General features: G+C 32.7%; 1 protein-coding gene across 2 annotated transcripts in view; it reads left to right on the top strand.

The window, feature by feature from the left end:
* MYEF2 (myelin expression factor 2) overlaps positions 1-14,931 on the top strand; it is a 39,592-nt gene that overhangs the window by 8,875 nt on the left and 15,786 nt on the right. For both annotated transcript variants that reach the window (XM_002753434.6, XM_002753433.7), the window contains exons 2-9: positions 478-686; positions 1,912-1,964; positions 3,182-3,189; positions 3,287-3,380; positions 9,737-9,928; positions 10,610-10,763; positions 12,001-12,050; positions 12,167-12,230. In XM_002753434.6, coding sequence (XP_002753480.1) covers positions 478-686; positions 1,912-1,964; positions 3,182-3,189; positions 3,287-3,380; positions 9,737-9,928; positions 10,610-10,763; positions 12,001-12,050; positions 12,167-12,230 — 824 coding nt within the window. The remainder of the gene's footprint in view (positions 1-477; positions 687-1,911; positions 1,965-3,181; positions 3,190-3,286; positions 3,381-9,736; positions 9,929-10,609; positions 10,764-12,000; positions 12,051-12,166; positions 12,231-14,931) is intronic.

The following is a 14,931-nucleotide window of genomic DNA, read 5'->3' as shown; positions in this document are numbered from 1 at the left end:
GAGAAAGTTCTGGGAAGAAACTATTAATCTTTAAGAGATGAACTTTTTCAGAGTATCATTGTGTAAGTTAGTTTTTTTCAAAAAGTTTTGAATGATGCCCAGAAAGTTAATTCTCCATTAAAGGTGGCAGTTTTAGATACCTTAGAGGTAAAATTATCTGCTGTCCCCTCTATTCCAGTCTAATATCTTATTAAGTAAGTAGTGTGACAGGAAAAACTAGGTGATTGTTTGGATGCTTACAACTATTTAATGTGGAAAAAAATGACAACTGTTAAATGAGAAGTCAAACTCTTGCTTCAAAATAGCACTGGGTAATTACAAAGCTCTCAGGCTGATTCTCCAGCTACTTTGCTGAGGTCTAGCTTAGTGGACAGTTTTATGAAGTGATAAATATGAAATATTTATTTAATATAGACTTCCATTCTTAGAAGTACAACTGAGGGTTTTTGTTTGGTTGATTTTTTTTAAAATTCACAGGGAGAATGATGAATCAGTGAAAGAAGAGAAATCTGACTTAAAGGAAAAATCTACAGGAAGTAAGAAGGCCAATAGATTTCATCCTTATTCAAAAGACAAGAATTCGGGCACTGGAGAAAAGAAGGGTCCAAATCGTAACAGAGTTTTCATTAGCAACATCCCATATGACATGAAATGGCAAGCTATTAAAGATCTAATGAGAGAGAAAGGTAACTATCTCTGAAATAACCCACTGTTGGATAATTTTCATATAGACAGGGGAGGGAACTACACAAACATTTTTATTCCTCTGAGCCACACAGACTCAAAAAATTGATTTTTATTTCTTGACATGTGAATTAATCTTTTCTTCTTCTTTCACTTGACACAATTTCATTACAAGGTAGTATGGATATTTTTCTTTTTGCCATTTCCGTGGGATAGTATCGAGCCAGCATATGCATGCCACCAAGAATTTTGTTAAAGTGATTGCTTTGTCTAGTTGAAGTTTTTATAGATTTTAAAAGAGCTATTCCATTAGTTAAGCAATACATTTAGCTTGTTAAAGAATGAATAATAAGGTCTGATTATTTATTTTTTTTCCAAAAGCTGTTTTGTTATTATCTTGGTGGAGTCTGGAATCTGGCTGTGGAATTTATTTTGTTTGCCTTGTCATGACTGCCATGATGCTGTCTTTGCAGTTCTAAATTAAAATTGCATTACTGCTGTTGCAATTTTGTTTTCAGAATAATCTGAAAACCTTCATTTATATACATGGTTGGTTTTGGGGAAAAATAATTTTAATACTTGATCTTGTAAAAGTTAGTTTTGTTATCTCTTGAAAAATTGAGTTTCAACAGTCCTGCAAACTATGTACTTGGTTTTGAGGCTGATCTCTTCTAATAAATTTTTTAAAAAATTGCATTGGTGTATCTGTTGTAAGGTGACAACTATTTGATTGGTTTTATTCATTGACTTTATTTAGAAAGTGTGTGGCTTGCTGTGATGCATGATTTGTAAATTTAGTTTACTGATGGCAAACATGATTGAAGACATTCAGGTAGAAAGTCACCTTAAAACAGCTGTTGTGTGTAGGCTGACCAAAGTTATTTGAAAAGTGCTAATGTTGAAGTTTTTTAATATGATAGGCTAAGGGACCATTTGTATGTATATGTGCATTTGTTCACCAACTATATCATGCTGGCCAAAATATGATCTGTAGTATGAATTAGGTTAATATGGTTGTTAGCTTTTTCTAGAGAATGTGGATGATGTACATTTCTGAAAATCAGTTAAATTTACATAGCCATTGATAGGAGGTATGTTGGTCTGGTTTTGATTGTTGGTGAATAATAGGTGCTTCTCTGTAGAGTTGTGCACAGGGTGCAGTAAAGCAAGATATTGGTGTTTAAATGTATTGTTTCTTGGTATCTTCCTTTTGTATGTCTTATGTAGTTGGTGAGGTTACATACGTGGAGCTCTTTAAGGATGCGGAAGGAAAATCAAGGGTAAGTGCTGTGGGCAATAATCTGCTTGAGGTTTAAAAGTTCCTCAGCAGTTTACCTTTTGTATAATACTTGTACCAGTTTTTGGAAACTTAAGTTTCATTTTGTTTTACTTTATTATGCAAGATTTGAGGCTCTTTACCAGCAAGTGTGACAGTTTTACAAACCTAGCTGCCTGGAAGGGTTGGGTTTTGAAAATACTCAAAAGGGCATTCACTTTTCCAATGCTCTAAGGTAATACTTCTTCTTAGCCAATAAGATTTTAATGTAGGATTTTTTTTCGTTGTATTTAGATGTCTTCAAGGATACTTTAAAAGTCACTGAATTGATAATATTCCTGAGTTTTTTGAGGAGCCTATAGCTTAAAGGTGTTAGTTCAGAATGTATTTTTGAAACTTTACTGTAAAGCTAAATTTGGTAGCCTGCAGGACTACATAAGAGGCAGTGCTCTGACCAATTGGTATGAATGACATTTATGATTATATTGACATAGAAGGAATTGGTTGATAGTATATTTTGATTTTTAGCAGCAAGAATGCAATATACTGAAGAATACAATGGAAAACTCTTAACAGTGTTTAATTTTATGCTAGTAAAACCAGTTGGGTGCATGATGAATAAAAACTTGTAATCACATTCAAATGGGACTTTGAGTGGCAATCACAGGGAATTATTCTTTAAAATAACTCTCCAAATTAATTTATTAGTTTATAGATGATTTTTATATACTTCCAACTGGGTGCTGTTAAATGTGAAGGTAGTTTTAATCTAATAGAGAATTTGTTAAAAATAAAATTAATATTTATTTGCTGTATTGATTTTAATAGAGTTGAAAAATATGTTGTAGATGACACATCTTTTGAAACTATTTGTAACTATATAAGGATAGGTATATTAGAGCCTTTAGTTATTTCCCTGATTACCTGTTGATTTAATTTGTACAGTGAAGTTAGTCTTAACTTAAAGTCACCTAAAAGTAAAACATATGCTCCAAGCTTGTTACATGCTAGTTTCTACTATCTTTAATAGGTACATTTAAAAATTTATAGAAACTTTATGGTCACTTGCCTGTTATGTTCTGGAAGTATAAAAGATGAAAAGTGATTGTACCATATTATTAATTGCTTTTAATGATTAACTTGTTAGAATTTATTAACTTCATGTAGTGATCTAAAACTTTTTTTTCTTTTGCATATTTTGACAAATCTACCTGGATATAGGGTTGTGGGTAAGAAATTTTTTCTTTAAGTATTTTAAGTCAAATTAAACTTTGATTGGAAAAAAATTAGTACATAAACATTTCCTATAATTTTTTCCCTATTAAGTGTGGTTGAATTCAAAGACGAAGAATTTGTAAAGAAAGCCCTAGAAACTATGAACAAATATGATCTTAGTGGAAGACCCCTGAATATTAAAGAGGTAAGATTTCTTATGTTTGGAATTTAAATATTCAACTAGAAGGACATACTTTCCTTGGATTTTCAATTTTTTAAATATATGTGCCTGACTACAATGTTGTTTTTAAGCATAGGTGGTTATTAATGCATTATATATTGATGATAGTTTTACTTGTACATGATTTTATATTTGCTCTTAAGCAGTTATCCTATATTTGATTTGTTCCAAGTTGTTAAAAATGGAAGCACATAATAAAAAAAAATTCAGGATCTAGAAATTCAAAGGGGATAAACTTTAGGTGCTGAGTTTATTTGGTACAGACATTTTCAGTTTTTAGATTTTGTTAATTTGAGAAACACAATATTTTTGTAATTGATAATTAAAGATCGCTTAATAATGCAAATTTGTTATGGTTTTGAATAAAATTGATATTCACTTTTTATGAATGTTACTTGGAAACTATACTAGATTAAAATTTCATAAAAATTATAACTCTGTTAGTGAAATTTATAACTAGAAGTTTGAATCCCCTAAAATGGATATGTCCTCTTTGTAGAAAATGGTAGCACTGTAAATAGGTTGACAAAGAGTGACTAGAAGATACAAAAAATTTTACAGTTTAACCTTGAGAATGATTGGCTTGAATAGCACTCATCTTCATGTGTTCCTTTATTTTGGATTGTTGATCTTAATAGTTTGATTACAGACCTGTTACGAACATATCCTTGCTAAAGTCTGTGTTGAAAGAGATAGCTAGTGTAACTTCGGGAACCTGAAGACTCTGTACTAATACTGATGTTAATCATTGGTTGTGGAGCACTACTATCAGTTAGCCATGGCATTTAATAGTATAGTAATGATTTGATTCCTGGTTCCATCACTTTCTAGTGGTGTGTCTAGACATGCTACTTCATTTCTCTAAACCTAAATAACTGTAGTAGTACTACTGATAATAGAGGCATATCTTTGAGATATTGTAGGTTTGGTTCCAGACTACTGCAATAAAGGGAATATCACAATAAAGTGTGTCACACGTATGTTTTGGTTTTGCAGTACACATAAAAGTTATGTTTATTCTATGCTGTATTCTGTTTGAAGTGTGCAATAGCATTATGTCTAAAAGCACAACATACATGCCTTAATTTAAAAATACTTTATTACTGAAAATACTAGTGATTATTTGAGCTTTCATTTTAATCTTTTTGCTGGTGGAGAGTTTTGCTTCAGTGTTGTTGACTGCTGACTGATCAGGGTGGTGGTTGCTGAAGTTTGGGATAGCTGTCACAATTTCTTAACATAAGACAACAATGAAGTTTGCTGTATCAATTGGCTCTTCCTTTCATAAAAGATTTGTCTTGAAGCGTGTGATAGCATTTTACCCACAGTAGAACTTCCTTCAGAATTGAAGTCAGTTTTCCCAAACCTGATGCTGCTTTATCAACTAAATTTATGTAATATTCTAAATCCTTAGTTGTCATATCAACAGTGTTCGTAGCATATTCACTAGGTATAGCTTCCATCTCAAGAAACCACTTCCTTTGCCTAGCCAAGAAATAACTCCTAATTCGTTCAGGTTTTATCATGAGGTTGCAGCAATTTAGTCACATCTTCAGGATCCACTTCTCATTTTCTTGCTCTTTCCACCACATCTTTGTTTACTTCTACCATTTAAGTCTTGAACCCCTCAAAGTCATCCATTAGGATTAGAATACATTTATTCCAAACTTCTGTTAATATTCATATTTTGACCTTCTCTTATGAATCACAGATGTTCTTTTTTTTTTTTTTTGAGATGGGGTTTCGCTCTTGTTACCCAGGCTGGAGTGCAATGGCGCGATCTCGGCTCACCGCAACCTCCGCCTCCTGGGTTCAGGCAATTCTCCTGCCTCAGCCTCCTGAGTAGCTGGGATTACAGGCACGCGCCACCATGCCCAGCTAATTTTTTATATTTTTAGTAGAGACGGGGCTTCACCATGTTGACCAGGATGGTCTCGATCTCTTGACCTCGTGATCCACCCACCTTGGCCTCCCAAAGTCCTGGGATTACAAGATGTTCTTAGTGACATCTAGAATGGTACATCCTTTCCAGAAGGTTTTTAATCTCCCTTGCCCAGATCTATCAGATGAGTCACTGTCTATATCAGCAATAACATTATGAATTGTATTTCTGAAATAATAAGACTTGAAAGTTAAAATTATTGTTTATTCATGGATTGCAGAATGGATATTGTATTAATAGGCCTGCGAATGTTAGTTTCTTGTGAATCTTCTTTAACACTCTTGGATGACAAGTACATTGTCAATGAGCAGTAGTATCTTGAAAGGAATTATTTTGAGCAATAGGTCTCAACAGTGGGCATAAAATATTTGGCAAACCATTCTATAAACAGATGTGCTGTCATCTAGGCTTTGTAATTTCATTTGTAGGGCACAGACAGAGTAGATTTAGCCTAATCATTAGGTTCCTGGGATTTTCAGAATGATAAGCATGGCTTCAAATCAATTTAAGGTCACCAGTTGCATTAGCCCCTAATAAAGGAGTCTGTCTGTTGAAGCTTTGAAGCCAAACACTGACATTTCTAAGTCTGAAAGTCCTAGATGGCATCTTCTTCCTATAGAAAACTGTTTCATCTACATGAAAATCTATTGTTTAGCGTAGCCACCTTCATCAGTGATCTTAGCTAGATATGGATAACTTGCTGTAGCTTCTACATCAGCACTTGTTGCTTTACTTGTACCTTTATGTTATAGAGATCGCTTCTTCCCTTAAATCTCATGGACCAGCTTCAGACTTTTCTTCTGCAGCTTTCTCACCTCTCTCAGCCTTCATAGAATTGAAGAGAGTTAAGGCTTTACTATGGATTAGGCTTTGGCTTAAGGTAATGATGAGGCTGCTCTGATCTTCTGTTTAGACCACTGAAACTTTCAGACTACTGAAATGTTATAAGCACAAACAACCGAAATATCTTAATAGTTCAAGAAGCATATTCTCTACTGTGTTATCTTTCTTTCCCAAAGGTAACCAGTATCTTAAATTTTGTGTTTTTACCTGTTTTTGAAATACCATTAAGGCTGTTTCACTTTCTCATCACTGGTGTGTTCACTGGAGTAGCACTTTAAATTTTCTTCAGGAACTTCGATGCAAGAGGCCTGGCTTTTCACCTATCTGCACTTTTGATATGCCTTCCTCACTAAGCTTAATCATGTCTAGCTTTTGATTAAAAGTGAGAGACTTGCAACTCTTTCTTTTACTTGAACATTTAGAAGCCATTGTAGGGTTATTAATTGGCCTTATTTCAATATTGTTGTATCTCAGATAGGGATGTCTGAGGCAAGGGAGAGAGATGGGAAATGGCTGGTCGGTGGAGGAGTCAGAACATTTATTGATTAAGTTTGCTGTTTTATTTGGGCATGGTGGATGGCACCCTAAAACAATAAAAACGTCAAAGATTACTGATCACAGATCACCATAACAGATAATAATGAAGAAGGTTGAGATATTGCATGAATTACCAAAATGTGATACAGAGAAACAAAGTGAGCACATGTTGGGAAAATGGTGCTGATAGACTTGCTGGACACGAGATTGTCACAAATCTTCAATTTGCAAAAAGTGCAGTATCTGCAAAGCGCAATAAAGTGCAACACAATAAAACGAAATGTGCTTGTATTTACCTATTAGGGTTTTTCTGAGGATTAAATGAGATACATGGTAAAGAACTTAGGCTCTGGCATCAGAGAACCTCTGTAACTCAGGGCAAATTACTTAACCTTTCTTGTTTGTTTTCTTAATTGTAAGATGGGAAGAATGATAGTACTGATCTCATAGTGCTATTGGGACTCAAAGAGTTAATATATGTAAACCATTTAATGCTAGCTATTTATTATACTTGTGATGTTATGATTGTACAGAGCACTAAGCACAATGCTCAAAATATTGTAACTACCTAATATGTGTTAGCTGTAATAATAATGATTGTTATTCCTGTCCGAGAGTCCCGTTCCTGGGAGTGAGAATAACTTGAAATTGAAGGCCATGCTACCAGCATGTAACACGTATCCCAGATCCCTTCATCTGAGTCTGCTTCCACATTATTCTAATCCTCTTGGAGTCTGGGGGTTATTATTACAAAAAATTATTGACAGGAATATATAGAGTTAGTAGAGAAAATTTTGACTGTTGTGGTCTGTGTCAGTCATTTATTTGGTGGTTTTTATGCGTAAGCCAGGGCCAGTGCTTCAGAAATGTGTTGGTATCTTAATTTTCTTTAAATTATAATAATCTGAATGATTATTTTGAGGATTGTATTAGATTGGTGCAAAAGTAAAGGCAGTTTTTGCCGTTTAAAAAAAGCTTTGAATTAAAAGTAATGGCAAAAACTGCCTTTACTTTTGCACCAATTTAATAACTTTGTGTTTTATGTTTTTTCTCTTCAAAGGACAAGTACTACAGATTTTAGTATTTTTTTCTTTTATTGGAAAAAAATTTATTGAATGCTAAATATCAAGGCCATGTTATTGTGTTCTTTTGAGTTAAAGCACATTGGCACATTGTAGATCCTCAGTAATATTGCAGAGACCCTGTAGTAATATAATCCAAAGTGGTAGAGGATGCTGCCATTTTCAACTTTTTTAAGAGGAAAAAAAAAGACTTAATTTGGCCTAGCTAAATGATGAGGGATTTATTCAGTTGACTTTTTTGGATTAATGTCACTTTGGTATTCCCTTTCCTGGAATATCTAATTTATAGATGGGTGGATGAAATGAATGCTTGGAAGTGCTACTGTGGTGTAAGTCTAAGGAAGGTATATTTCCAGTGTTTAGAATTACATTAGAATTCTTAAGAGTCTTTAGAATTACATTTTTTTCATTTAATTAAACTCAGAATAGTATCAGTTATAAACTGCTACTATATGCCCTCCAAAAACAATAGCCGTCAGTGACCAGCAGGATGATAGCAAGGGGAAAAGAAGAATAAAAGTCATGTTACATAGTAGGTGGTTTGTTTTATATAAATTTTATTTTATATATGTTTTATATATGTGCGCATGTATTGTATGTGCATATATTTCTGTCACGTGTGTATAAAAGATAGATCAAAACAGCAACACACCTTGTTAATGTTATAAGTACAACCAACCAAAATATCTTACTATAATAGTTCAAAAAACCTCTTCTGTGTTATCTTTCTTCCCCACAGGTAACCACTATCCTAATTTTGTATTTTTACCTCTTTTTGAATCCTTAGACCTAAAGAATTTATTATTTATTAACTTAAACATTTTGAAGCATTCTTTGATACTTTTTTTCATTTGTAATCTTGTTTATTCCTTCATATTGAAGAAATATGTTGGATGCCAGAATGGTTTTATTATTTCATTTACCTTTTCACCTTTTATTCTCCAGCCATCCTAGAGAATTTATTTAAGTCATCTAACTTTTTTAAAATTAGTACAGTATTCCCAGAGTGAGGCCAGCAAAGTAGATTTGATGGTTACCTTTACACTTGATCTTAGCCTAAAGATGGAGAGGTGATGATGATGTTTACCTTTCACAATCATTTGGCATTGCAGATGATAGTCTATCAATGTGTTTATGTGTTTTTTGTTTATTTATTTTTGTTTTTTGTATTCACCTAGTGGGATGAGTGAGAATTACATTTGTGTGTGTGTGTGCACACGCGTGTGTGTGTGTGTGTCTTTGGTTTTGTTTAAAGGTAGGGTGTATCTCTTACAAGATTAATGAACCTAACAAAAAACAATGTTTAATATCATTCCTCACTTGGACACTTAGCCTTCCTTTATCTCTCCCGTCTCCCATCTCAGATTATAATCATTGTTGAGGAAGGTAAGAATTTAGAAGGTGGATAATTGTATTTGTTCAGGAATAAAATTTACAGATTACAATCAGTCATCCTGTCTTCCACCCTGATATTTGGGCTTTATAAAAGTCTGTTCTACTGTTGAAAAGCTTTGAATTAGTCTGAATTTGGCCTTTTATTGGTCATCCAGTAGTGAAAATTCACCATTCCTACATTTTGGAAAGAAAAGTCACAGTGAGTACTTCACTCTTCTTTGAGTTATGTGTATATATACTTGTACACTAGTGTGAGAGCAAAATTAAACTAATATCAAGTTCTTAAGTGACTTTAGTGATCGGAAAAAATTATTTAACTGACATCTCTGGAGATTTAAATCTTTTGTCTACCCACAGGTTTTTATGGGACTCAATTCTCTGGTTGAGAAAAAAGCTCACTCTTCAAGAGGGTCAATAATTTGAGCCAGATAGGATTGCTACTGTAGAATTTAAGTTGTTATTTTAATTATATAGACTTACTGATGTATTTAGTAGAATTTAACATTCAATGTGTGTTATAGGATCCTGATGGAGAAAATGCTCGCAGGGCATTGCAACGAACAGGAGGATCGTTTCCAGGAGGACATGTCCCTGATATGGGATCAGGGTTGATGAATTTACCACCTTCCATTCTCAATAATCCCAACATTCCTCCTGAGGTCATCAGTAATTTGCAGGCCGGTAGACTTGGTTCCACAATTTTTGTTGCCAATGTAAGTTGAAGCTTTAGTCTAAAATTGGTCATTCAGAGAGATAATTAGATAATTTGATTAGATGAATGAGTTAAAGGTTTGTAGAACATTTGCTTATTTTTAACTAAAGTAAGTGAAACAGTAATTATTATAAACTCAAACCCAATTGATGTATATATATGCATACACACACACACACACACACACAAGGTTAGAGTTTAAATACAATGATTTGGATTTTTAAAACATGGATCTGTGCAATTTATACACATTCAAGCAGTTCTTGAAATTTAATTATATGTGTTTCAGTTTATATTTGTAAATGGATTTCTTTTTTGTAGCCTTGATATTTGTGAATATGCATGTCATAGTTGGTTTGTCATTTTTTCTAAGCATTTGAAAGTCAGTGAAAACAATGCTTTTCAAAATCTGGATTTCTCTTGGTAAAAATAGATGTGCAAGTTTTTCAAAACAGGTTTGAGCAGTTGAGAGATGATTTTAGAAATTTAAAAAAGAGGACAAGGAACAATGTCGATGTAGCTTAATGATTTTAAACAACTGAAGATGTTTTTAAATTTGAACATTATTGATGTATTGTTGAACTAGGCTTACAGTTCTTTATGGTTTTAAGATATTCTTTTGTATTTACAGATGGGGAGAGGGATTTATTAGATATGTAACTTTATACAATTTTATATAAAGCTTGATTTCAAAGTTGGTTGGAAGAAGCTAAAGGAAGTGTTCAGCATAGCTGGAACTGTAAAGCGGGCAGATATTAAAGAAGACAAAGATGGCAAGAGCAGAGGAATGGGCACTGTCACTTTTGAGCAAGCAATTGAAGCAGTTCAAGCAATTTGTATCCTGACGTTTTCGCATTGTTTATGAGGTTGAAGAAGCTTAATATTATTTTTGTTGGCAGGGGGGTTGAGGGTGGTAATTGAATTTAAGGTTGCCTGTGCCTGTCTTAGAGATGTGTGTTAGACTTTAGTCTCCAGCAAATAAAACCCTGACTAGGTACAAGTACTAAAGTCACTCTTAAAACTTGAATTAGCCATATTGTACAAGGCTAGTATGAAGTTTTTTCTTCTCTCTCTTCCTACCATAATTAGTTGTGTACATGTATTTAACAATTGTGTAATCCATTGTATATTAATGCAGTTACTTTAAGTTAAGCCTTACAAGTTTGCTTTTTTCAACGGTTGAATTAAAAATAACCATCATTCTCAGCAAACTGACACAAGAACAGAAAATCAAACACTGCATGTTCTCACTCATAGGAGGGTGTTGAACAATAAGAAAACATGGACACAGGGAGGGGTGCATCACACACTGGGGTCTGTTAGGGGGAACTAGGGGAGGGACAGCGTGGGGTAGGGAGGTTGGGGAGGGATAATATGGGGAGATATGCCAGATATAGGTGACAGAGAGATGGAGGCAGCAAACCACATTGCCATGTATGTACCTATGCAACAATCCTATATGATCTGCGCATGTACTCCAGAGCCTAAAGTACAATTAAAAAAATATAAAGAAATTTTATTGTAACAAAAAATTAAATTTTTTTCTTTTTTCTTATTTATTATACTTTACATTCTGGAGTACATGTACAGATTATGCAGGTTTGTTACATAGGTATACACGTGGCATGGTGAATTTTTTTCCTTTCAATCAGAGGAATAATGTGCTAAAAATGGAATTTTAATTATTTTAAATTTGAAGTTATTAATAAGTTAGATTGGAAGTACAAAAGATTGAAGGAAGAATTACCTGATGGAAATGCATTCCAGTAATCTGAACATAAGGTGAGGAATACTCAAATATTGATAGTATCAATGGAAATGTATTTTTAAAAATACTAATAAAAATAATCTCATAAAAAAATAAAATATATCTTACTGATGAAATAAAATCATAAAGCAAAGAACTGAATATTTTTCTGAGTATATGAAAGTGGCTAATACCAATACGTATTAAAGATGTTAATTAAAATATCAAAGATAGTTGGACTCTAAGATTATTAAAAATTAGTTTGTGTTCTGATATAATTTTATATAATTATCTTAACTGGCTTTCCTTGACTGAACCAACAACAGCTATGTTTAATGGGCAGTTTTTATTTGATAGACCTATGCATGTGAAAATGGTGAGTTCCTGTATATCATTTCAACCTCCAACCTTTTCAAATCTTATTGGCTCTCCTCTACATTGCAGTTCTTTATGATAATATATTAACCATATTATAAACTTTCTTGCAATTAGGATGACAAGTCTGTTCCTCATGAAGAGTACCGTTCACATGATAGTAAAACACCACAATTACCACGTAAGTAAATGCTATTATGAGAAACAACGTAGGCTTTCTTGGTTTATTATGTGCTAAGCAAAACTTTGTTTTTGTGCCTATGTCTAGTTTTTTAATTTCCTCTTTTAAATTAGAATTATCAGTTCTCTTTGTATTTGCTATATATCAAGTTTGCTATAATCACAATTTGGGATTAGTTTGGAGTTATGAAGATAGTTTGTTGCTATTGATTAGGAAGACTGAGAAGATAAATGATACGTGCCATTTTTTTTTTCTTTTTGGTAACTTTTCCTGACTATCAGCTATACATTCTAAAATGTTTGGTAAATTTATGCACTTGAAGGAAAGAAAGCTCTCTGTAATTTCATCTGTGGGTAACTTCATTATAACATTTTTCTGTATTTTCCTCCAGCCTTGTATGTATATTTTTTACATAGTTGGGAACAAAAATAATTTTGAATTATATTTTATTTAACATTAGAGTGTAAGCATTTTTTTATGTTGAAAATTATTTTCAAATAGTTTTTTTGGTAGTATCATAGTCTGTCATATAGATGTTACAGAACTATTTCACTATTCTGTATTTTAGGTGTTTGAACTTTTATTTCCGTTTGAGTAACCAACAGAGTAACACATGCATTTTTGTACACAAATCTTTGTTATGGTTTTGGGTACTTTCTTCATACAGATCTTCTCAAGTAGATTTGCAGTTCTAATGGTATTCCCATTAATTAGTATTATCAAATTGTTTTCCAAATGATTATAACAGTGTAATACACTTAGCATCTTTGTCTCAGTGCCTCATTTGAAAAGTGGGGATAATAATAATGTCTACTTCATGGGGTTGATATGAGTATTACATGAATTAATATATGTAAACCACTTAGAATTGTTCTGGCATAATGTAAGCACTCAATAAATATTAGCTATTGCTTTTGCTATTTCACTGCACCATCTCTGGTTTTTAAAGTGTTCTTATAAGAAATCTTAAATATACAGATAAAAATAAAATTATTTATATAGTTAAATGCTGTGTTTGTTGTAGATTTTTTTCTTTAAAATAAATAAAATTTTACAGGTAAAATGGAGCTTCCCCATCTCCATTGCCCATCTTTCAACTTATGCCTTATCCAGAGGAAGCAACTTATGAATAGAGTATTTATTATTTAGTTTTTAATAATTTAATTACACATACCTACCATACTACCATAAACACAGGGAACTGTTTTGCTGGATTTACAATTTTGTTTGAGTAACATCATAATATAACTTGCTTTTTTTGTTTAAAATTGTTTTAGTGATTCATTTATGTTGATAGATGTAGCTCGAGTTTCTTCATTTTAATTGCTGATACCAAATTTTATAAATTTTTTGGTTTTTGGGTTATTTTAATTTGTAGTTATTGTGTATTAAGTTGGAAAGTATTTGTTCTTTTTTATTACAATTATCTGTTCTCTTTATATTTTGCTAGAAATTTTTTATGTGTAAAACTGGCCTTCATCTCTTGTTTTGTTTTTGGGAAGTTGTTAAACCAAATATGAACCAAATATGGTTCATATTTTCTATTGTTTTTTGAGTCTATTTTTGTAATTTCTATTCTTCTGAGGATTTTTCCATTTTTGTTCATTTTCAAATATTTTGGCATAAAATTATCTCTTAGTAAATTTTTCTACATCTATGGTTCTGTTTTAAAAATTCCGAGTTTGTGTTTTTTATTTTTTTCTTGGTTAATTTTGTTAGAAATTTGTCAGTTTTAATAGTGTATTCAAATAACAAATTTGGATGTTTTGTATTTTTAATTTCTGCTCTTAGCCTTATTTATTATGTTTTTCCTTTTATTTCTTGGGGTTTAGTTTGTTTTTGTCCTAACTCCTTAAGTTGAATGCTTACTTCAAATTGGTAGCTTTTCTTTTCTAATATAAGCAGTTATGACTATAAAGCTAGTACATGGGTTTTGCTATGGAGCATTTTTATGATGGGTCACTTTTTAGAGTATTTAAAAATAACCATATGGTCCAGGCGCAGTAGCTCACACCTGTTATCCCAGCACTTTGGGAGACCAAGGCGGGCTGATCACTTGAGGTCAGGAGTTTGAAACCAGCCTGGCCAACATGGTGAAACCCTGTCTCTACTAAAAATAGAAAAAAAGTAGCCAGGCGTAGTGGCACATGCCTTTAGTCCCAGCCACTTTGGAGGCTGAAGCAGGAGAATCACTTGAACCTGGGAGGCAGAGGTTGCAGTGAGCCGAGATTGCACCACTGCACTCCAGCCTGGGTGACAGAGGGATACTCCGTCTCAAAAAAAAAAAAAAAAAAATTACCATTATGATTTCTTATTGAGCCATATATTATTTGAAAATAGAAGTTTTCAGTTTCCAAAGGTATGAGTTTTTTTTTTTCTTAGTAATTTCTCATTTCAATTTGGTCGGAGAACATGGTTTATATATAAGTGTGAATCTTTGGAATTAATTTGGACTTATGGAAGGCCTACTGTATGGCACATTTTTCTTAGTATTCTGGGAATAGTTGGTGACTGCAGTGATCTATATATGTCCATTAAATTAAGTGTATTAATCATTTAAATTGTCTTAGATTCTTACTAATAATTTTGTCTGTAACACTTTTTATCTTATTATCCTATGTGTCTGGTAAAGTCACCCAGTATAATAGTAGATTTGTCTACTTTTTCTTTTTACTTAAATATTTTTAAGCTAGCTTAGTAA

The sequence above is a fragment of the Callithrix jacchus genome, chromosome 8 (genome assembly GCF_049354715.1).
Source record: "Callithrix jacchus isolate 240 chromosome 8, calJac240_pri, whole genome shotgun sequence".
Taxonomy (NCBI): domain Eukaryota; kingdom Metazoa; phylum Chordata; class Mammalia; order Primates; family Cebidae; genus Callithrix; species Callithrix jacchus.
The sequence above is the reverse complement of the archived record's forward strand: the minus strand, read 5'-3'. Positions and strand labels throughout refer to the sequence as shown.